Source organism: Xenopus laevis, chromosome 9_10L (genome assembly GCF_017654675.1).
Source record: "Xenopus laevis strain J_2021 chromosome 9_10L, Xenopus_laevis_v10.1, whole genome shotgun sequence".
Taxonomy (NCBI): domain Eukaryota; kingdom Metazoa; phylum Chordata; class Amphibia; order Anura; family Pipidae; genus Xenopus; species Xenopus laevis.
In genome coordinates, this window is record NC_054387.1 from 27,949,145 (window position 1) to 27,973,766 (window position 24,622).

At 40.2% G+C, this 24,622-nt stretch overlaps 1 protein-coding gene across 1 annotated transcript; it reads right to left on the reverse strand.

The window, feature by feature from the left end:
- Positions 1 to 21,681: 21,681 nt before the first annotated feature.
- Positions 21,682 to 24,252, reverse strand: LOC121398211 (lamina-associated polypeptide 2, isoforms alpha/zeta-like). Its single transcript, XM_041577074.1, has 2 exons — positions 23,558 to 24,252; positions 21,682 to 23,476 (listed from the first exon to the last, which is right to left on the reverse strand). Exons 1-2 carry the CDS (start codon positions 23,614 to 23,616, stop codon positions 22,204 to 22,206), a joined length of 1,332 nt encoding a protein of 443 aa, XP_041433008.1. The 5' UTR covers positions 23,617 to 24,252; the 3' UTR covers positions 21,682 to 22,203.
- Positions 24,253 to 24,622: the final 370 nt, after the last annotated feature.

Genomic DNA, 24,622 nt, shown 5'->3' on the forward strand with positions numbered 1-24,622 from the left:
TATCAAATTTTATGCTATTTCTGTGCAGTCCTCTGGCTCCAAAACAGGGAGCAGTGGAAAAAAGTACTTCGCGAGTCTGACCAGCACCCAACCCTAACTTGCAATGGTTGGTCAAATCTTAACCCGAACCCCCCCTCCCACTGGAGGTCAACCGAAAGTTCACTGTGGGTTTTGGGTCAACCTGCACATCACTACTCTAGGTTTGGATTCACTTCAATTCGATTTATTAGGTATCCAGTGAATAAAATTTGTACTTTTTTCTCTCAGCTCGCACTCTTCTGTAAAATACACATCAGAATGTAGTACTGTAGTTCCAGGGTTTCCTTTACCTTGTACCACTTCTGGGCAGACAAAGGTGTCATAGAGTAATCTTTCCAAGTTTACTGGACAGTGCAAGAGATTCCTAAATGAAAGACATCTACAGTGCTCTGTTGGAAAGAACCTCAAGCCAGGTCAGTACATTTATTTTACAAAAGAGGTACACCATCTGGGTAAAATAGAGTATTTTTAATTGCTGCACCCATAAATTGTAACTTTTTTCTTCTTTAAGTAATGTACAATTTATTAATTGCTCGCATTTTGTTCTCTTTGTTATCTTTGGAGAAGTTCTGAAGAAAATGCACCCTATGTGGAGCTCATGCAGTTTGAGCCCACCCTGCATGTCAAATTTTGAGAACTGCATTGAAGGAATGCTGACCTCTACACTATTACTTGAGTGACCACGAATGATTATATGTACTAATTCTGAGCCACTTATTACTAGAACTGATAACCAGACAATGAGTCTGCAAATGCTGTCTACACAATCAATTTCTAAGGATTTCCAACTAAATATATTATGAAGTCATTTGTCCAGGTGCTGTCTGGATGAAGTGGATGCAGAAACACACATTTGCATGTTAACTGTTTCTCTTAAATGAATTAGTATTGGTTTATCCCAAAATACTTTAACATTGCTTAATAAAGGAGGTATAATTAATTTTGTGTGTGAGGGCTACATCCTTACTGATCATTAGGATTTTCAGAGCTTTCCATTAAACTGACTGTTTATTCAGAGTCACATTGCAGAGTGAAGCTTTGCATTTTAAAATCATCCTGATTTAAATGGCCAGTTTGGAAAACTGTATTGATTTTCTGTAATGTTTGTTAAGAGAAATGTTGTTCTAGTTGTACAAATGTATTAAAATGTACATTTCTGCACCCCAGCTGCAGTAGGATTGTATTGCATATTCTACATTATCCCTAAATACTGTATACTGAGACCCTAGAGGCTATATGACAAATATAGCTGCAACATTATACCAGCCTTAGGTCAACAGTGAGAAGTAATGGTGTACATAACAAAACTAGAGTAATGCTATTCTGAAGTTAAACTCACATCCACTAATCAACAATCATTTCTATTGTGCAATTGTATAATTAAAGTGTACCTGTCAACTACATATAAAAAGCTGTCGTTTGCAAATTAAATATGGAACCCAGATAGTTTTTTTCATTAAAGGATACCTTGGTTTGTATGAATTGTATGGTCAGCAATTATCAGACTAGCTGTTTTTGATTATCAAAAGCAGATGCAATCACATTAGTGTGATTACACAGAAAAGTATAGTATACAGGGTTGGGCCAAACTGACAGGGCACTTTAGGCACCCCGGTAGGCTACCCCCCACCCCCGTGTGTGCGCACGTGCACAAGTGCGCATGCGCCACAATAGAAGAGAAAGGAGGGAGAGCAACAAGGGGAAGGGCAGTGGACTGACAGAGGGGGGGGGAGAGTGATAGAGAAGAGAAGTGACAGAGGGCGGGAGGGGAGGCGAGAGCAGCAGGGGAGCAAACCTGGACTAGGGGTAGGCAGAAAACTTTTGAACAGGTACCTGCCCAGCACCCCCACAGTGTTGCGCCCTAGGCAGGTTTCTCTTCTGCATACCCCTAGTTCCGCCCCTGATAGTATATATAATGTAGTTGGTGATGGCCCCCTTTGGCACATGCTCATAGAGGGGTCCACCTTTTTGTAGTCTAGTTGTTGGGCCTATGGGCTGAATGACTGGATCAATAATATTGACCTATGCAATCAAATGATAGGGTGCAGCTGAAATCAGTCAGTATGGGCACCAAATTCAGAATTTGGTATAGCCTTCAGCAGAATACTTGAACCTTTTTGCAAGGTTCAGATTCAGCCAAACCAAATGATATAAAAGTTCTAGACAATAGATGCAACAATATTTTGGTCATGTGTGATACAATTTGTTTATTTGTATTACATTTGAATATGCAAATCAGTTTAGTCCATTTAAAAAAGGATTACTCTGGTGCATTCCTACTGAAATCATTTTGTATGCTCTTTACTCCTCTATTTTGCTTCCTGGGCTCAGCTATTCCTGCAGGTAAAGCTCATTGTCAACTACATCCTTATTTGCCCAAAGGTACGCCCTGCCCCTACCTGTGATATGTCTAATATCTCTAGTTCCTCTTTGTGCTTCTCAGAGTTGATTGTTATTCTTAGTGGCACATTCTGGCCTGCTACTGCGGCTCACCACTATGGATTTGCTTCTGTTCATATTCAATAATTTTAATTGCATTCTCTACACTAAAAGAGACTCATTTCTGGCTTTTGCCAGAACCCTAACTATATAAATAAATTAAATGTTAACACTGGGATTGGGTGCCAAGCCTCAAACCCTCAGCTAAGTTGGAGTGTTACACTGTAGTTGCCAAATGTAAAAATGTTTTTGAAAACGTTAATCAGATAACATATCCACAGAAATGCCTGACATGTTTCGTACCTACATGGCACGTAATCATGCCATGTGTGTGCAGTGAACTGAGGTTAAGTCCTGACAGTACATAAATAGTGGACAGGGTGTTCCAGAATCAAATTTGGCTGTTATAGGCAGCAGTGTATTCTGTGACTAAGTTCATTGTGTGGATGCTGGGTTTGGAGACCCCCATTGTAAAGGGATACTGTCATGGGAAAAAAAAATTTTTTTCAAAATGAATCAGTTAATAGTGCCGCTCCAGCAGAATTCTGCACTGAAATCCATTTCTCAAAAGAGCAAACAGATTTTTTAATATTCAATTTTGAAATCTGACATGGGGCTAGACATATTGTCAATTTCCCAGCTGCCCCAAGTCATGTGACTTGTGCTCTGATAAACTTCAATCACTCTTTACTGCTGTACTGCAAGTTGGAGTGATATCACCCCCATCCCCTTTTCCCCTCAGCAGCCAAACAAAAGAACAATGGGAAGGTAACCAGATAGCAGCTCCCTAACACAAGATAACAGCTGCCTGGTAGATCTAAGAACAGCACTCAATAGTAAAAACCCATGTCCCACTGAGACACATTCAGTTACATTGAGAAGGAAAAACAGCAGCCTGCCAAAAAGCATTTCTCTCCTAAAGTGCAGGCACAAGTCACATGACATGGGGCAGCTGGGAAATTGACAAAACGTCTAGCCCCATGTCAGATTTCAAAATTGTATATAAATAAATCTGTTTGCTCTTTTGAGAAATGGATTTCAGTGCAGAATTCTGCTGGAGCAGCACTATTAACTGATTCATTTTGAAAAATTTTTTTTTCCCATAACAGTATCCCTTTAAGTAGGGGGTTAGTGTAGAGCTTTAGTTGAGTGCTGTCATGAGCAGATAATACTTTCTTGACAAAGCTTGCAGACTACTCATCTACACAATCATGGTGTATGGCCTGCTTTAACGTGATACTGCCACACCCCTCATTTTCTGCCAGAGGACATCATTATCAAACATTTGCTAAGCCACTCTTAAAAGAAAAAATATCTAAGCTTTTGCACTCCCACCTGTACTTGGCAGTGTTGATAAGATTTTATCATGATTTTTATGGTGTAGTTTTTATTTTTAAATAACACTGTTTACACTGCAAACAATTCACTCTACCATGTAAAATGTCATCCCTGAACCATCCAGTGTATATTTATGTAGTTGTAATATTTGTGTGTAGGCAGCCATGTCAGGTCATTTTACCTGGTCATGTGCTTTCAGAAAGAGCTGTGTGTTATATCTACTGTTCTTATATCTACCAGGAAGCTGTTATCTTGTTACCTTCCCATTGTTCTGCTGATGGGCTGCTAGGGGGGAAGGGAGGAATAATATCACTCCAACTTGCAGTGCAGCAATAAAGAGTGACTGAAGTTTATCAGAGCACAAGTCACATGACTGGGGCACCTGGGAAACTGACAATGGGTCAGAAGTGGCCAATGCTAGCGACAATTCGCCAGAAATCACATCCGCAGGGACATCGCCAATTCACTAACAGGCCTAGAGGACAATTCATTAGCAAACAATTCATTAATGCATATGTTTGCACCCTATCGGCAGATGACTTTTCGCTCTGGCGAACGGTCATTACTCCGCAGATTCACTAAGATGCGAATTTTACTGAACGTTACATCTTTCGCTGGAGTTCACTTTGTCACCTCAGCCCAGGTGAACTGAAAACAAAGCTATATCTTCCTCAATCTTATGTCAGTGACATCATATCCTGTATGCTGGTAATGCATTAAAGTTGTAAAAAACGCTGGCAACTTTTACTTTTTTTTTTTTAAAACAATATTTTTATTGCTTTTTATAAACGTGTAATACATAGAGATATCATGTGTACTTGAAATAAATGTATAACATTTATTATATAATTTTATAAAGTTGTAAAAACGCCGGCAACTTTTACTGTTTTTTTTTTTAAACAATATTTTTATTGCTTTTTATAAACATGTAATACAAAGAGATATCATGTCTACTTGAAATAAATGTATAACATGTAGATTTTTACATTTTGATATTGCATTATCATAAGTAAGTCTACTCAAAAGATAAAACAAAAATAAAACAAACATTAAAATCACAGCACCATTGTGTCAAGGAGTCCTGGTCTGAATTCTTAGAGAAGGAGAGGTAAACCACACAAGGCTAAGGTTTAATACAACATTCCTAACGTTGAGTATATGTTACATGATGGTTAGATTTGTAATACCAGTCAGTATAAGTATATCAAGGTACAATGTGCAGGTCATATTGATAGCAACTGTCTGGTAGTGGAATCACAGCATCTGTAATCCAGCCACGGTTGAAAGATTTTTAAGAATTTAACATGAGTGATATTTAGGAAGCTAGCGAGTTTTTCATTTATCATGATATAGTCTACTTTGTGCTTAAAAGCTGGGAGGGGGTTAGAGCAAGATTTCCATGCCTTGGCTATGGTTTGTTTTGCAGCCAAAAAAATTATAGTGAGGAGTTTATGTTGTAGTTTAGTAAAACCTATACATTAACCATTCAAGAGTGCTATTAGCGGGTCCCTTTTGACATTAATTTGAAAAACAGAGAAAATAATAATATGTACTCAAACTCAGAATCGAACCTCCTTGGGGCACGTCCACCAGATGTGATACATTGAACCAGTTTGTCGCCAGCTTGTAAAGCAGCGATGTTACACTTTAAGCTATTCTTTCGGGTGTCAAATACCATCTAAATAATACTTTATATGAAGCTTCTAACAATACAGTGTTTATGGAGCTAGATTTAGTGATTTCCCAACATTTCTGCCATGTTCCTTAGGGTTTGAAAGTTATTAAGGGCTGAGTATAAAATGGAGACCATAATCCTATTCCCCCCTATCTAGAATTGGTTGATAGACCCCCCCCCCCCAGAGGGATCTCTGACCACTCTCCACTAGAGCTAACGATTCAGCTTCATAATACAACACTGGCCCCCAGGTGGTCCTTGAACCCTGTGTGGCTAAAAATCCTAGACAATGAAACCACACTGAAAGCTACAATTCAAGAGTTCTTTCAATTTAACAATGGGTCAGCAGATCCACTAATAGTATGGGATGCCTTCAATGCGTATCTCAGAACACAGCTGGGGGCAGAGATTGCCGCATTTAAGAAACAAAGTCTTAAGAGACAAAGTAGCCTGAATAGTTGTGCCGAACAGCAAGCGGCCTTACAACCCACTAAGGATAACGTCTCAGCCCTTAAGCTTAAACAGCAGGAATACAGACAGTACATGACACAGAAAGCCCAGAGAAGGCAATTGTTTTGCAAAACGCAAATATACAAACAAGGGGAAAGAGTAGGTAAAATGCTAGAGCATCTCTCTAAACAGCATTCTACCCCACCAACTATAACAGCTCTAAAAGACCAGTTGGGCAATGTCATAACTGACTTGGAGGGAATCAACCGTATGTTGGTTCAATTCTATACTGATCTGTACTCCTCCAAGCTAATAAAGCCCCTAGAAGATATAGATATTTTCCTTGCTGGGTTAGATACTCCCAAGCTGCCCCACCAATATAGAGAATATTTGGATGGTAACATTTCCAAAGAGGAAGTGATTTCCCCACTTGGCCTGTATAGCCCTCCCCAAAGTGCTGGCTAAACAAAGGAATAAAGAGCATAGCAGATGTATGGGCTATTAATTCCACAAAAACATTGGCCGAAATAAGAACACAATTTAATATACCTAATACTCAATGGTTAACTTACCAGCAAATTAGAAGTGCCCTGCTCAGGCAAAATAAGGCAAAACTTATTAGGGTACCTACCTCTCAGCTCTTAGTAACCCTCCAAAAACCAAACCAGAAAGGACTCCTCTCTGGAATATAAAAAAACAGGACTCACCTGTCAGCAATAACCCGGTTAAGAGAAGGGAGGTGTGGGAAAGGGACCTGCACCACTTAACTGAGTGGGTTGAGGCTTTAAGAGCCTCAAAACATATATCTTACAATTACAATGACAGATTGCTGCAACTGTATATGTTACATAGAGCTTACTATACCAGAGAAATACCAGAACCATGTGCCTAAGATGTTTATCCCAGCAAGCCACCCTACTACACACAATGTGGCAGTGCTCTCAACTGCAGAAATATTGCGAAGAGATCCTAGAACATTTAGATAATAGCCACCAACCCGGGTCTATGTCTTTTGGGCCTATGCATTGGGGAATAATCACCAAGACCATAGGCAGTTAGTATCCAGGGCCTTGTTCCAGGCTAGGCGAAAAATCACACTTAACTGGAAAAGTAGCTCCCCACCCTCCATTAAGCACTGGCACCAGTCAGTTACCTCTGTTGGTAACAAAGAAAAGATTATACTCACCAGAGATGGTCAGATCCTTGAAAGGTGGGGAAGCTAGCAGTTATGGCTAGACACTACAATAATGTGCTGATAGTGGAAGGGACTTTAAGCCCCAAATAATGTAATGATGTGATAGTGTATCACTTGTAATGCTATAAAGGACTCTGATGTCGGAAGATCATGTTGGCTCTGTAGGTTAGGTATAGGCATAGGTCCTCTTACTGTATAGCAGTTATAAATTCTAATAATGTTGTTTAATGTCCACCATTAAATAGTAGTAATGAATTAAGTTCGGAAAGCCCAAGGCCCCCTATGCTCTAGATGCGAATGGGGTTTTCTGATTGATTCTGGGGGTTTTCTTATACCAAATATACTTTATTAACTTATTTTGGAACTCTTTTAGGTTAGAGAGATTAATTAAGACTGACAGAGTACGAAAATAATATAAAATCTTTGGCAATACAGTCATCTTGATAGAATTCACACTACCCACCCACAAAATGTGGTGTCTGCTCCATTCTTCCATCAGTTTGATTAAGGAAGCATATAATTAGGGTAATTGTACTTATGTATGTTCGAATATTGTGATGTGATATTTACCCCAATATAGAAATGCAGTCTGTCTACCACTTGAAATCAAAATTCAGCTTTAGGAGTTTTACCATCTCCGGTGGGAGAGAGTGCTTCAGATTTTTCGCGGTTTATGGTTAAACCAGAGATGTCCCCAAATTGTGTGACATCATCTGTGATCAGAGATATTTCGTGATGTACATCATTTACTCGGAGTCCATGAATGTTAAGATCAGATCTAATAAGGGCAGCCAATGGTTCAACTGCAAGGTCAAATAATATGAGCAATAACGGACACCGGTGTCGGGTACCTTGATGTAATGTAGACACTGGAGATTTATTCCCCATGACAGTAACATAGGCAGAAGGAGATTGATATAAGGCTTTCACCCAGGTTTGAAACCCATTTTTGGAGTGTATGATACAAATAAGGCCAGGAGAGGGTGTCAAAGGCATTTCTGATATCTAGTTTCAATAATAAGTCTTTAGTGGAAGTTACCTTGTATTTATGGATCAATAATAAGAGGCGCCTTATGGCATCGCATGCTGGCTATCCTGGTATGAACCCAAGTTGTGTTATGTATCCACTGAGATAGGTATAGGTTAAGCCTAGTGACTTGGATAGTGGATAAAATGTTAATATCATTATTCAATAGAGAGATGGGCCTATAGTTTTGACAATTTTGTAGGTCCATTTCTGGTTTGGGAATAATTATAATTTTCACTAGTTGTGATATGTTTGAAAATTGCACGCCTTGTTGTAGAGAATTAAATAGATTCGTCAAATAAGGGGCTATTATTTTGGCATATTTATTATAGTAAGTTACAAAAAACCCATCTGGGCCCGGTGCTTTTCCCATTTCAGGTTTTTAATAGCTGTATTTACCTCTTTGCTGGATATTTCAGCTTCTATCGTTTTAAGTTGGGTTTCTGTAATTTTAAGAAGTTGGAGATTATGAAATAACCTTTTATATTGTGTTCAGCAATGCCAAAGTACAGTAACTTGTTGAAATCAGCAAATTCCTGCACTATTTTTACAGGATTGTTAGTTAAATCTCCATTTTTTTGTTTTAGGGGATGGACAAACGTGGTACGGGGACTGTTTTTTAATTTCTTTGCAAACATTTTACTAGGTTTGCTCTCATAAGTGTTAAAATTTTTGTTGTGATCATCAGAGGGTCTTCTCAGCTTCATGAGTGAGGGCTGGGTCAAGGTCCAAATGAATTTAATTAATGTCTATCTCGGGATCGTCACACTGCCGTTGCATCACTTTGTCCAACCTCTGGGTCAAAGTATCTATCAACACCTTACGCTGTTTTTTACATTGGAAAAATGTGTCATAGTAACATAATAATATAGTAACGTAGGTTAAAAAAAGACACATGTCCATCAAGTTCAACCTTTTAACTTTTTTTACCCTACCTAACTGCCAGATGATCCAGAGGAAGGCAAAAAAAAAAAAACATCTGAAGCCTCTCCAATTTGCCTCAGAGGGGGAAAAAATTCCTTCCTAACTCCAAAATGGCAATCGGACTAGTCCAACTTGTACTATGAGCTATCTTCCATAACCTTGTATTCCCTCACTTGCTAAAAAGCCATCCAACCCCTTCTTAAACTATCTAATGTATCAGCCTGTTCAATTGATTCAGGGAGAGAATTCCACATCTTCACAGCTCTCACTGTAAAAAACCCCTTCCGAATATTTAGGCAGAACCTCTTTTCTTCTAAACGGAATGGGTGACCTTGTGTCAGCTGGAAAGACCTACTGGTAAATAAAGCATTAGAGAGATTATTATATGATTCCCTTATATATTTATACATAATTATCATATCACCCCTTAAACACCTCTTCTCCAGCGTGAACATCCCCAATAAAGCTAATATTTTCAATACCTTTTACCAGCTTAGCTGCCTTTCTCTGTATCCTCAGTGCATGCACAGCACAACTCATGTGCACAGTGACACCTACAGGCCATTTGTATAATGTACATATCCCCCCTATAGTAGGAAAGCATTTGGGCAAATGTAATAAACAACAACAATGCATCTTAAAGCAATAATATACATTCTTCACATGACATAGTCCTTGGTCCATGCAGTTATTTTTCTGATTCTCTCAGTAGGTTTACTTTCTTCAGGCATATTCCAGTCCATCAGGAGTAGGAAAATGTCCTTCATCAAATGGAGCTTCTCCAAAGTCATATCTAACAGGAGCAAGATGACTTGCATTTCATATGCATCCATCAGACGGTTCATATGTGTATGGTCCTCGCTGGCGTCTCACTTTAAGTGGTGTAGTAAATTTAGATTGTCCTTGTTTCAGTATTCCTGGTTTCTTAATTCTGACTAAAGATCCAGGCTGAAAGTCCACTTCTCTTGCACCACGTTTTCGGTCAGTATAAGCCTTGTATTTAGCTTGTTGATGTTTGACAATATCCGCAGTAGATGACTTTGTAAGCACAGTATTTTGTGGAAGTTTGATGTCTGCAACATGTAACTAATGTGCATCTGTCTGCCGTTTAATAATTCAGCTGGAGATGATTGGGTTGTTACATAGTTACATAGTTAAATTGGGTTGAAAAAAGACAAAGTCCATCAAGTTCAACCCCTCCAAATGAAAACCCAGCATCCATACACACACCCCTCCCTACTTTTAATTGTTGCATGGCACGTTTCTCTGTAGTTATGTAGAAATACTGTTGTAAATACTTCTCAAGATTTTTCAGTAAGATTTGCTGTCTGTAGTGCTTCTTTCAGACTTCTGTTCGCTCGATTTCTCCATTTGCTTGTGGGTAATACACTGCAGATTTCTTATGCACAATATTTCTCTCTTTCAGAAACAATTCCAACTCAGATGAGAAAAACTGTGGTCCATTGTCTGATATTAACTCCTTCAGTTTACCTTCTCTGCTGAAGACTGTAGACAGAAATGTTATTACTGTACATATGTTATATGAAAAACAAATGCAATTTCGGGCCATTTACTGTAATAGTCTATGAAGGTTATAGCAAATCTATAGGAGCATCTGTTAAAGGACCCATAATATCAATAGCAAGGTTTTCCCATGCTGAATCAGAAAATGGTACTGGCTGAAGTGGTGGTGTATGTGTGATAGCTGTTTCGTCATGATTCTGACAAGTAACACGAGAATCAATGGCAGTTACCACATTGGGATCCATTGCTGGCCACCAGTATAGTTCTTGTAGTCTTTGTTTTGTGCATTCAATTCCTTGATGACTCTCATGTGCAAGTTGTATGAGCTTATTTCGCAAGGTAACAGTAAGCGGTGAGCTCCACGGACAACATAGCCGTCTACTAAGGACAGTTCATGTCTAATCTTGTAATAAGGTTGAAGATCAGGACTGAGTTTCTTCTCAGCGTTTGGCCATTTGCTTTGTAAGATGTCCCATAGTTTTACTTGAATTGAACATGTGAGGCAAGCTTGCTTAACATCAGCAGCTTTAACTGATAGTATATCAGCCTTGCTGACCATCTAGCTATACGCATTCCAGCTCTTCCTAGTCCCTTTGTTGTAAGCAGTGTAGTTAAAGGGCTATGATCAGTGCATAAGGTAAATTCTCTACCCCATAGGTAGGTTCTCCATTTTTCTGTTGCCCAAACACATGCTAGAGCTTCTTTTTCAACAGTTGAATACTTATGCTCTGTCTCTGAAGTGTTCTGGATGCAAATGCAACAGTTTTCAATGCAGGATCAGCATGGATCTGTGTGAGAACTGCATCAACGCCATAGTCTGATGTATCTATAGCAGTGATCCCCAACCAGTAGCTCGTGAGCAACATGTTGCTCTCCAACCCCTTGGATGTTGCTCCCACTGGCCTCAAAGCAGGTGCTTATTTTTGAATTTCTGACTTGGAGGCAAGTTTTGGTTCTATAAAAACCTGGTGCAATGCCAAACAGAGTCTCAATGTAGGTTGACAATCCACACAGGGGCTACTAAATGGCCAATTACAGCACTTATTTGGCACTCAGGAACATTTTTCATGCTAGTGTTGCTCCCCAACTCCTTTTACTTCTGAATGTTGCCCACGGGTTCAAAAGGTTGGGGATCCCTGATCTATAGTAACCATAATGGGTAGTGAAGGATCAAATAAAGCTAGCGTTCGACTGTTCACAATTAACTGTTTCACTATTTCGAAGCTAATTGGAGCAGTCTCTGACCAAACCAGGCTTAAAGTTCCATGTAGAAGTGCTCTAAGTGGCTCCACAACTGAAGCATAGTTGGGAATAAACTTAGAATACCATGAAGTAAGACCTAAGAAAGCTTGTAAGGTCTGAAAATCAGATGAAGTAGGTGCTTGTGTAACAACGTTGAAATGGTCATGGTCAAGCAGTAATCCATTTTGAGAGATTATATGACCCAGAAATGACAGCTGAGTTTGTCTGAAATTGCTTTTGGAAAGGTTTAGTTTCAGTCCTGCAGAATCAATGCATTTCAGAACATTTTTTAGGTACTTGTCATGAAGATCCATAGTTGGAGCATAGCCAATTATATCATCCAAGTAGCATTGCACACCAGGTATGTCATGGAGTATAGAAGACATCAGTCTTTGAAAACAACTTGGTGCTGAAGCCAGTCCATAAGGTACACGCTTGAACTAAAACAAACCATCATGGGTGATAAATGCAGTGAGGTCTCTGCTTTCCTCATGCAGTAATACTTGATGATAAGCACTCTGAAGATCCAGAGTAGAAAATAATTTTGCTCCTGAGTTCTGAAAATATTTCCTCTATGTGTGGCAAAGGATGATTATCCATAACAAGTGATTTATTAGGTTCACGAAGATCAACACACAATCGAATACCACCAATTTTTTTCATTGTTACAACAATTGGTGAAACCCATTAAGAGGATTATGATTTTTCAATCACATCTTGCTCTACCAGTTTCTTTAGTTCCTGTGAGACAGTCTCCCTTATAGAGTAGTAGGGCAATCACCTCAATTTCTGGCATACTGGTTTTACATCTGATCTCAACTTAACTTTGTGTACAGCCCAGTGAAGTGTTGCTTTGTGGTGAAGTTTTAGACACTAGCTGTGTGGCAGGCACTGCATAGGCGGAAGGTGATTTTTTTGTTTGAAGAGGCTAAATTTGAGTGGGTTCTGGCACATTATACTCAGTGGGAGACAGTGGGTCCTGGCACATTTTACTCAGTGGGAGAGAGTGGGTCCTGGCACATTATACTCTGTGGGAGAGAGTGGGTCCTGGCACATTATACTCAGTGGAAGAGAGTGGGTCCTGGCACATTATACTCAGTGGGAGACAGTGGGTCCTAGCACATTATACACTGTGGGAGAAAGTGGGTCCTGGCACATTATACTCAGTGGGAGTGAGTGGGTCCTGGCACATTATACTCAGTGGGAGACAGTGGGTCCTGGCACATTATACTCAGTGGGAGACAGTGGGTCCTGGTACATTATACACAATGGGTCCTGGCACATTATACACAGTGGGAGAGAGTGGGTCCTGGCACATTATACTCAGTGGGAGACAGTGGATCCTGGCACATTATACTCAGTGGGAGACAGTGGGTCCTGGCACATTATACTCAGTGGGAGAGAGTGGGTCCTGGCACATTATACTCAGTGGGAGAGAGTTGGTCCTGGCACATTATACTCAGTGGGAGAGAGTTGGTCCTGGCACATTATACTCAGTGGGAGAGAGTGGGTCCTGGCACATTATACTCAGTGGGAGACAGTGGGTCCTGGCACATTATACACAGTGGGAGCCAGTGGGTCCTGGCACATTATACACAGTTTATTCGATTGCCTCTGTCCCTCCGAAAGTATAGCCGCTTATATTAACTGCCCAGTCATGCGACTCATTCAGCCATGTTTCGACCACACCAATCACAGCATATTTTCCCTCTTTGTCTCTGGTAGACAAACTATGTCTGCTGCTATAGAATAATAAAATGAGAAAGCTTTAGTCCGTTTGGAAGGTGAATTGAAACCTTGTACATTGTGGGATACGAAAGTTACTGCCATTATGTCTCCAGTAGTGTTTTATACCTTATATTACTGTATTTCCCAGGAGCATCTAACTGCTGCTGTCTTGCAGCCATCAAAGCTCCCCAATCTGTAGCTGTACAATGGTGCAGATTAACTAAACTAAACAACCTTAAAAATATAACTTGAAATCAAGCAATTGGGAGGGGCATTTCACTCTGAGTAACCTTTTGTTTGTCATAATGGCAACTACTTATATTACATAAAAGTATACATAAAAAAAGCAAATAAAATAGAAAAGAAAGAGCAAAAGTGAGAATGAACAGAAAAAAGAAAATTGTATCTTCCACAAGGTCAATTGTAAATAACCTGCATCAGCATGTTAGCATATTTTCAATAGTTCTCCCATCGATCATCTGTGAGATTGTTTATGAGGGGTTTGTTGAAAATATTGCAGTCCAGCAATGTTTAATTCTTAAAGATGTATAATGTCCACAGGGTCAGTCATGTATCTTGTTTTGTAGATCTCTTTGTCGCTGGTACAGATCTGGATGTTCCCGCACTTTGGCAAATAGGTGTAAGCTTTCTAGGTGGCGTAGTCTGTGAAGCCAATATGGGATGCCTGATCAGGTTTAATTTTGCCAGAGCGGTAAGGCCATCCTCTGGTGCATCCATAGTATATGTCTTGTTGTTTTAGGAGAAAACCAGTCGAAAAGGAAAGGCCCAGCGGTATCTTATTTTATGCTGCTGGAGAAGTTTGGTGATAGGTTGCATTGTTCGTCTCTTTTGCAGAGTTGTAGGAGAAATGTCCTGGTATAACTGGTAGGCATGGCCACAGAATTCTAGTGATCTTTGATCCCTTGTGGCCCTCAATTGTGTTTGATGGTAGTGAAACCTTAATATGATGTCCCGGGGGGATCTCCCTGTTTATATGGCCGCAGGGCCCTTGTCTTGCCACAAACTTCTCCTGGCAGATTTATCACGTGTAGTGATAGAAATAAAACACACACACACTGAAAATTAATGCATCACCGATTGAATACAACGCAACGTCTATCCATCCCTTGGTAGAGTTTTGAGAGGAACATCAGCTGGGGGACCCCGGGCCAAGTACAGAGAACTCCCAAAGCCAAATCAATCGGGCAAAGTTCTACACAACACGTCTGCTTGTAGATGAAATCCCGAAGCCCCCTCCGCTGAGTTCTCTTTTTATAATCAATCATGACAGAATTTAGTCATTATCCTAGTTGTGGACATGTACCAAAATAATGGCCATATGCCCAGAACGGTGATTGTGAGAATAACTATGAGAATGAAAATAATTATGTATAACCTTGTGAATAAGATACAAGCTTGCTTTGTGATAAGCATATTTATGTTTATGAGTTAGCTATCTCAACTCCTACTGTTCCCTGTTTTCAAATTAATGTTAGCACATCCATTTTGTGACTAGGAAGCCATATTGGATACATTTGATGACACACTCATTCATACATGGCCTGCCATGTCACATTTGTATCACAGCCCTGTGGATACAGTAAAATTCCAGCCTTTCTGCGTTGGCGCTTGGAAGCAAGTTGTTGAACAGCTCTGTTAAGTCTGTGCTTAGATCCACTATCGTTTCGGGTAGGCCCTGCACCCTGACATTATTGCGTTGTGATCTTTTATCTCTATCTTCTATCTTCTATCATAAGCATAGCTTTGTTCAGTTGTTGCTGTAGTTTTTGGATATCTGTTTCATGTGAGTCCAGCACTGTGACCATATCATTGATTTTACCCTCCACAAGGTCAATGCAGGTGCCCAGGTTCTGGATTTGTCTAGAAAGGTCATTATATAGAAAATGATGCGATCCGCATCGGAGCTCACCCAGTCTCGCTGTGTCCTCCTGGTCGCAGCCTGTGTGAGACGCCAGCTACTTCCCGCCGGTATTCAGTACAAAGCACTCGATAGTCTCATCAAGTTCGGCGCTGTTCCAGGACACGATTAGCAGACTACAGCATCATACAGCGGTGGGTGTGCAGGGCTGATTGACTTACGCGTTTCTTGCCGGATCTCCCGGCACTTCCTCAGAGTCTTCCTGGAGTCACTCTGAGGAAGTGCCGGGAGATCCGGCAAGAAACGCATAAGTCAATCAGCCCTGCACACCCACCGCTGTATATCCCAACCATGTGTGTGTTGAAATAAAGCCTACCTTTTGCACTGATGCTGTAGTCTGCTAATCATGTCCTGGAACAGCGCCGAACTTGATGAGACTATCGAGTGCTTTATCTAGAAAGGTCGTCTGTAATGCATTTGGCTGTTGAGGGCAATTTGCACTGTAGCATTTGTTTAAATTTCCAGAGTAGTTGGGTGTCCGGTGGCTCGTACATTTGTGAGACCAACTCAGGAGATGCTGACGGAAAGTCACTGTCCTGAGATGCCATGGTGGAAAGTGAAGGCATCACTGGGTGAGGTAGGCCGCAACCGATGAATTGCTCTGCGATCGAGATTTGCTTCTTGCGTGTGTATTCCGCCATCAACGGTTTGCCATCTCGGGTTTCCGGTAGGTGTTAGGGACCTTGTGGGATTCCCAGGAGTAGTTTAAGCTACCAGTTTCCACGAGTTTCTTCTCGGATGATATGGAGCAACTTCAATGTACAGCCATTTTGGTTGCCTCCGTCACGCCCCCGGCAACTTTTTCTTTTATAAAGTGGAATTGCCTTCAAAAGTCCGAACTATTAAAGATTTTTGTGTTAACATTTTTTTTCCAGATACTTGAAGGGCATGGCACATTTGTTTTAGGGCGGGCTTATGTGTAGGGCATTAGAGGATCTCTTTTGTCTTTATTATGGTTCCTTGGACATTTGTAATAAAAAGTGGCCACTTCAAGCATTTGCACCAACATCACTAATAAAGACGTCCATACGACTTTAATGTACCGCCCTATTCAAATTGACCTAAGCACTAACGAAGTTTCTCTAGGCAGAAATGAGTAACTCTATTGAAAATTTGCCAGCACTCAGCTGCTGAGACACAACTTTGCATTTTAGTGAATTAGCGTAGTGGTAACGGAATTGTGCCTGACGAATTAGCGTGAAATGTGCCAAAGCAGTTGCTGGCTAAAATTCAGCCTTTAGTGAATTTTCACCAATATGTCTAGCCCAGTGTCAGATTTAAATATTAAAAAATCCATTTGCTCTTTTGAAAAATGAATTTCAGTGCTGGTGGAGCAGCACTATTAACAACATGAAAGCAACATGTTTTTTATGACAGTATCCCTTTAAGGTACATATTTAGAAAGTTATGTAAAATATTATACTCCGTAAAAAGTGTTTTAAAATGAATGACATATTAATAAATCTCCATTGTCTTTATGTATGAATAAACACAATGCATCCTGGTTGTGGAAATAATCTTGACAAAGAGCTGATTGAACTATTTATAAAGATGCGTACCAGCACTCTAGGTATTTTCGCCATCCTCAAGCACAGTTGTACACATAGGGACATATAAGCTTTGTAAAGTGACAATGACACATTACTGGAATATGTCAACATCACAGTATTGTATAATGGCTGAGGTCATTAATTATAATATAGTATTATCACAACATGCATTGTTGGATTACATTATTATGGACGTCTGCAGCATTAATCTACACTGTGTCCTTGAATACCCCGCCAATTTTAACCCTTGGATGCTTTTCTTTCTACTAACCAGCACAGGGCACATAAGGATAATGGGAATAAATGGTAAAAAAAATACAGAAGAGGAAGAAACATTAAGACACCTTGTGTGTGTGCTAAATGAGAAATGTCAGGGTTAAATTCTGCTCAAAGGAAAGGTTGCAGATCTGCAAGTCCTGACAAAGCAAAGTGTCCTTTCTGCAGTTTTCTCCAATCCCCTGTGTCTTGTAATAAGAAACTTTCTTAGACAAAAACGCAGCTCCTTGCATTCCCATCACTGCTGGACAGACATGCCAAGCAAGCACAGCGACACTAGTTGATTAATTGCACACAGACATTTTTAGATGTCTACAGTTATTGACAGAGTACAGGACTAGAGATGCTGATTGCTCTAACTTGTTCTGGAATGTATAGATCTCAGTACGGTTTGTTTAACAGCAGAATTAACTTTTGCATTCTGCAGTTCTGTAATTATTATGTCAACCAATACAGTGGTGTAACAAAATGTTACTGGAAATGACTTTCAAATGGAAAAAGTGCCTTCTTATGATATGAAGCTACCATACTGGTATTTTGTAGGTACCTTGCTAGACATGTTTAAAACTGGGAGTTGCCTCTGAATCCTTTGACTCGTTTGAATCTACTGACTTGATTCCTGGTTCCTGGTAAAGATTAATGCAATTCCTTATATAATAATATTGTAGAGGGCTAGTAAATTAAATGTAACCATCAAGTTCAAACCCACATCTAAGTTTACAGAGATAGACACAATAAAGACTTTTCTTCTTTAGGGCATTTGGAATTAAAGGTGTAAAAAAATCATTCCAAGAATTCTGACCTGTCCATCCATACTGGTATTTTGTAGGTACCTTGCTAGACATGTTTAAAACTGGGAGTTGCCTTTGAATCCTTTGACTCGCTTGAATCTATTGACTTGATTCCTGGCTCCTGGTAAAGATTAATGCAATTCCTTATATAATAATATTGTAGAGGGCTAGTAAATGAAATGTAATCATCAAGTTCAAACCCACATCTAAGTTTACAGAGATAGACACAATAAAGACATTTCTTCTTTAGGGCATTTGGTATTAAAGTTGTAAAAAAATTCCTTCCAAGAAATCTGACCTGTCCATCCTACCCTTTCTTGAAGCTATCTACTGTGTCTAGTACAGCTTCTTCAGAGAGGGCATTTAATACTCCTACAGAAAGAAAACATTGATGTAAATTAATTTAAAGCACCTATCTTGCAAGCCAGTTTTCCATGCAGATGAATTCAGCAAAACCATCATTTTTGAATTTGAAAGAATCCAGGATCTTCCACAAATACTAAATGGAATCTGAACACTAATTAAATTAGAAAAAATGGAAATTATGCATCAGTTCTTACAAGTGTTTTTCTTCTGCCTATGTTACTATATGAAATAATTCCTAAAATTTTATTTCAACACAAGATCCATCAAGAACTATTACCCATAATAATAAACCATTCACAACTTAGTTTAGACTTTTTTCTTACAATGCAAAAAATATGAAATAAAAAAAACTTGGACATATAATATGGTTGAACCATCCCCTAGTTTCCCTCAGTAATAGGGAAAAAAACTTTTATCATACTTACCGTAATTTTCGTTTCCTGGTTACTATGGGCAGCATCCACACCTATGGGTTTATCCCCGCCCTCACTTTGTTATAGGACAGAAGTTAATTAGATTAATTAACTACTCTATATGACCCACTTCCCCCCTCAGCTCACTGTCTTTTGATGTCCGAGATTATAGTGGGAGGGTTTGGTGTGGATGCTGCCCATAGTAACCAGGAAACGAAAATTACGGTAAGTATGATAAAATTTTCCGTTTTCCCTGGTCACTATGGCAGCATCCACACCTATGGGTCAGTACCTTAGCAGTCCGAATAGGGTGGGTTCATAATATAAACACTTACACCACTTATATGCATAACTGAAAATTTTTATTAATCGGCCAACTGGACCGTTTCCAGTATCTTCCTACCAAAGGAAGTCTTTTCTGAAGTAAATAAATTTACATGATAATGATTTAGAAATGTGTTTGTTGAAGACCAAGATGCAGACTTGCAAATCTTTTCCAGCCCAACATTCGCCTGAAAAGCCCAAGAAGTACTCAAGGATCTTGTGGAGTGTGCTTTAACCCCTTTAGGAGATTGTAACCCTTTCGCCTTGTAAGCCAAATGAATACATTTCACAATCCATCTGCTCAAAGTAGCCACTGAAGCTGCTTGTCCCTTCCTGGCACCATCGGGGACCACAAAAAGTCTGTCTGACTTTCTCCATTCCATTGTTTTTTCCAAATAAATGGAAATACAGCGAACTAGATCCAACATATGCCACTTCTTTTCCTGTTCTGATACAGGATCTGGGCAGAAAGCTGGTAAAACTGATTCATGATTGACATGAAAAGTTGATACAACCTTGGGTAAATACCCTGGCACTGGCCTTAATATTACTTGATGAGGTTGAATTACAGTAAAAGGCGAAACCGACGACAAAGCCTGCAAGTCACTGACTCTCCTTGAGGAAGTTATTGCTGTAAGGAACACAGTCTTAATTGTGAGAAACATCTGTGATATTTCCTTAAGAGGTTCAAAAGGTTCTTCTGTAAGAGCCTGTAATACCAACGGCAGATTCCAGGTTGCTGACAGTGCTCTTACTGGAGGTCTGAGATGTAAAACTCCAGCCATAAATTTTGAAATGTTTTTATCCTTTGCGCACTGAACTCCTATGAGAGCTGAAATAGCAGACACCTGCAACTTTAGGGTTCTCAGACTTAGACCCTTATCAAAACCTGCTTGTAAAAAGTCGAGAATCTGCATAATATTTACTTGTTCTTGAATTATTTTCCTTTCTTTACACCAGTCTGAAAAGATGCTCCAGATTCTATCATACGTTCTGTTTGTAGAAATCTTTCTAGCAGACAGCATCGTATTGATTACCTGATTAGAAAGGCCCTCCTTACTTAACCTTTCCCTCTCAACCTCCAAGCTGTGAGGCATAAGACATGAGGATTGGGATGCCTGACAGGACCCTGACTCAAGATATCTTCCCTTTGAGGCAGTCTCCAGGGGCTCCTTATTACCAAGGATCTGAGCATTGGGTACCAAATTCTCCTTGGCCAATCTGGAATTATTGCGATTATGTCCGCTTTCTCTGCCCTGATCTTCCTCAGTATGTGAGGGATTAGAGGTGTTGGAGGAAAGATATATAGGAGACCTACACTCCAATCCTGCTGGAGAGCATCCACTGCTGCTGTCTGATTGCAGGGGAATCGGGAAAAGAACGTGTCGACTTTCCGATTGTTCATCGTGGCCATCAGATCCACATCCGGCAGACCCCATTTCTGTACAATCTGAATAAACATTTTGGGATTCAACTCCCATTCGTGTCTGCTTATCCTTGCACGACTTAGAAAGTCTGCTAGCACATTTTGTTTTCCTGGGAGATGAATGGCTGATATGTCCTGTAAATTCGACTCCGCCCAAGTCATGATCGGATACAACTCCCTTATGAGACTCTGGCTGTGAGTCCCTCCTTGTTTTCTTATATAAGAAACTGCTGCCATGTTGTCTGTCTTGACTAACAATGCTGCTCCTTTCAACTTGCGACCACATTGCTGAATCGCCTTCCAAACTGCCCTGAGCTCCAACACATTGGCTGGCAGTAACTGCTCCTCCGTTTTCCACAGACCTTGTAGACAATAACCTTCCACATGTGCACCCCATCCGTACGGACTGGAGTCCGTTGTTATCACCTTCCATTTGATTGCCTCTAAAGAAAGTCCCTTGGACAGATTGCTTTCCAACATCCACCATCTTAATTTGTCTTTGGTTTCTACTTGCATAACAATTCTTTGATTCCAGTCCTGCGCAATTGAATTCCATTGATTCAAAAACATGCTCTGTAGTGGTCTGATCTGCCACCGTGCCCATTTTAACATAGGGAATGTCGAAGTCTGGAGACCTAATACACTGCTCACTTCCCGAGCTGAGCTCCAAGGCCTCTGCATCAGATCTCTGACTGCTGCCTTTATCTTCTCCTTCTTTTTGTGTGGTAGAGTTACTAAACCCTGTTCTGTTAGAAACCTGGCTCCCAAATATATCAGATCTTGGGAAAGAACCAGCTGACTCTTCTCCAGATTTAAAACCCAGCCATGATCTTGAAGGATCCTGATGACTACATCCCTTTGTATTGTTAATACTTGTGGGTCCTGCGACTTCATCAAAATGTCGTCCAAATAATGAAATATTTGAATTCCTTGTCTTCTGATCTCTGCGATAAGTGTCTGTAGGACTTTTGAGAACACTCGTGGTGACGTTGCCAGGCCGATTGGAAGACAAGTAAACTGGTAATGTAGATCCTGACTTAAAGCGAATCTTAGGAACTTTTGGTGCGAGACAGCCACTGGGATATGAAAATAGGCATCTTTTAAATCTAAAGATAGAAGCCAGTCTCCTATCTGGATTTCTTTTATTATTGAATAAATGGATTCCATCCTGAACCTTTTTATTTGCAGAAACACATTGATTGACCTTAGATCCAGTATTGGACGAAAATCCCCTGTTTTCTTCATCAACATAAATAGGACTGAGTAAATCCCTTGTCCCTGAAACTCTCTGGGAACAGGCAAAATGGCTCCATCCTTTAATAACTGTTGAACATAACTTATCATCACTTTTCTCTGGTCTGTTGCATTGGGAATCTTTGATAGCACAAAGTGATTGTACTTCGGCACTTCCTTGAATTCCAGGAAATAGCCTTGACTTAGCGTTTGCAATACCCAGCGATCGCTTATCGACTTTGTCCACACTTCTACAAAATATGTTAGCCTCCTGGGTATCCCTGAAGCATGGACTGTCAAGTATTCAGAATCTTTTTGTTGATTTAACCTCTGTTCCTCTTCCTCTTTGATTTTTAAATAGTGAAGATTGACCTCCTCTCCACTGAGTTGGTTGTCTTGCAAACCTGAAATTTCTTTGTTCTGAAAAATTACTTTTGTTCCGAAAGGATGATCTGTCTGTTCGGAAATCCGTTGGCTTGAATCCTTTCCTTTCTTGAGGTAGAAAAACACCTTTTCCCCCTGTCACCTTCTTAATTATATCTTCCAATTTGGTTCCAAAGAGCATCTGCCCTTCAAATGGTAGGTTGCACAAATTCATTTTAGAAGCCTTATCAGCATTCCATGCCCTTAACCACAGTGCTCTTCTTGCAGCAATTGACAGGGCCATAGCTCTAGATGATGACCTAACCATGTCTACTGAGGCCTCCGTGACAAAATCTGTACCCAATTTTAATTCGGCTAAGGATTCGATTATGTCTCTTCTATTGACTCCCTCTTTTAAGGCCAGTTCCACATTTTGTAGCCACATCTGCATTGCTCTGGCTACTGAAGTCAGTGCTAAAGCTGGTCTGCACGTAGCTCTTAATGCCAAATAAGTTTTCTTTAAAGATGACTCCATCTTCCTATCCATTGGGTTTAAGAAGGACATTACATCTTCCACCGGTAAAAGTGTTTTACTGGAAAGCCTGGACACTGCTGCATCTACCTTAGGAGTCTTCTCCCAAATAATCTCCTCTTCTGCTGTAAAAGGATATAGTTTTTGTACCCTGGGAGGGATAGGAAATTTAGCATCCGTCTTTTCCCACTCTTTTAAGATAATTTCCTTAATTACCTCATGTAAAGGGAAAGTCGACCTTTCTCTTTTTAGAAATTTAAACGGATTTGACGAGGATGTTTGTTGCTCCGCCTTTTCAGGGAGTTCTAGCTGTGCTCTAACAGCTTTAATTAAAGGCTCTACTAGAGACATATCAAAGGTTGAACTAAGTTGTTCTTCTTCAAGTTCATCTTCAGCAGACTCTGTAGGTGACTGCCATCCTGCAGACATCTGACCTCTCCGCGAAGTTGAGGCACCATTATCCTGCATTATATCTTCATTATTACGCTTTGTAGCAAGAGTAACTCCTTCTATAACTGCCTCTCTGATCCATCTCATAACATCAGCAGTGTCTGCAGCTGCATCACCAGCTAATCTTCTTGTGCATCGCTCACACAATTTTGAGTGTTTTAAGGCTGTGTTATCACATGCCACACAAATTCTATTCTTCTCTTTTGATAAGGATTTTCTTGGGGCAGGCACACTGCAATAAAGCCAGTAAGAGAAGAATAAATATATGCACTCTTTTTTTCCATAAATAACACACTTACCTAACATGGCTCACCTCCTAATGTCTGTGGCAGCATTTTCTGGGCTACTAGGCACTTGAGGATTAATCTCCATATCTATAAAAGGTAAAAAACATAAAAACGTCTTACCTCAAAGAAAAGCTAAGCAAAGGAGCTTCCAGGCAAAATAAATACCTGCAACAGCTGAACGCAACTGCTAGGACTCTGAGGAGAAAGAAACTAGCTATCTGCGCGACTTTTTAAAAACACTTCCGTGTTCGCGCTATGTGAAAAACCGGAAGTGACGCGTACCCGGAAGTGACGTCATGCGCGCCAAGCTGGAACGCATCGGTGAATAGCGTACTTCCGGAACTCGCCTAGCTAAGTGCCGCCCGAAACCTGGTCTTAGACGCAGGAATAAAAACTCCCATAGAATATGGAGCATGATACCCCGGGCTGCCTAGTAACGGGGGTGGCTTGCCGATCTCCTCTGAGAGGAAATACTCCCGCAAAGCCCTACCAGGAAGAGAGGCCAACTTCCCAGGTATGGGATCCCAACCTTGGGTCCATGTGAGCCATAAAAGAAAATCTTGGCCCCCAAAAGGCCCGAAAAAAGCGAGGACAGAAAAAAAACAGTGAGCTGAGGGGGGAAGTGGGTCATATAGAGTAGTTAATTAATCTAATTAACTTCTGTCCTATAACAAAGTGAGGGCGGGGATAAACCCATAGGTGTGGATGCTGCCATAGTGACCAGGGAAACATAAATTTCACACCAGGCCTATGGCATTTAAATAATATACATGTAGTAGTCTTTAGTAATGACAGAAATAGATAAAGCCTTAAAAGTTTGATTTGAGCTAAATGACTAGCAGGGAAGTGATCCAGTTATATGGTGTGCCTTTACAAGGCTGAATAATAATAGTAGCCCACAAAAAAAGAAAGTGAAAAGTTAACTTAGTACTGCAACTTGCACAACTAGAAAAAGATAAGCCAAATGAAACCTTTAGCAACAACAGGAAGTCAAATAAAATAAGTAAAAGAGCTAAACTAAGCTAAATATATGCAACACGCAACAAAGCAAATGCCATGCTCAGAAGAAGACTTTCCCTGCCGGCCTAGTC

Bases quoted from the DNA above. Each gene is read 5' to 3' on its own strand.
- LOC121398211 (XM_041577074.1), bottom strand. From the start codon at position 23,616: ATGGAGATTAATCCTCAAGTGCCTAGTAGCCCAGAAAATGCTGCCACA. The intron at 23,477-23,557 runs GTGAGCCATGTT...GCTTTATTGCAG, and splicing joins GCTGCCACAGACATTAGGAG to TGTGCCTGCCCCAAGAAAAT.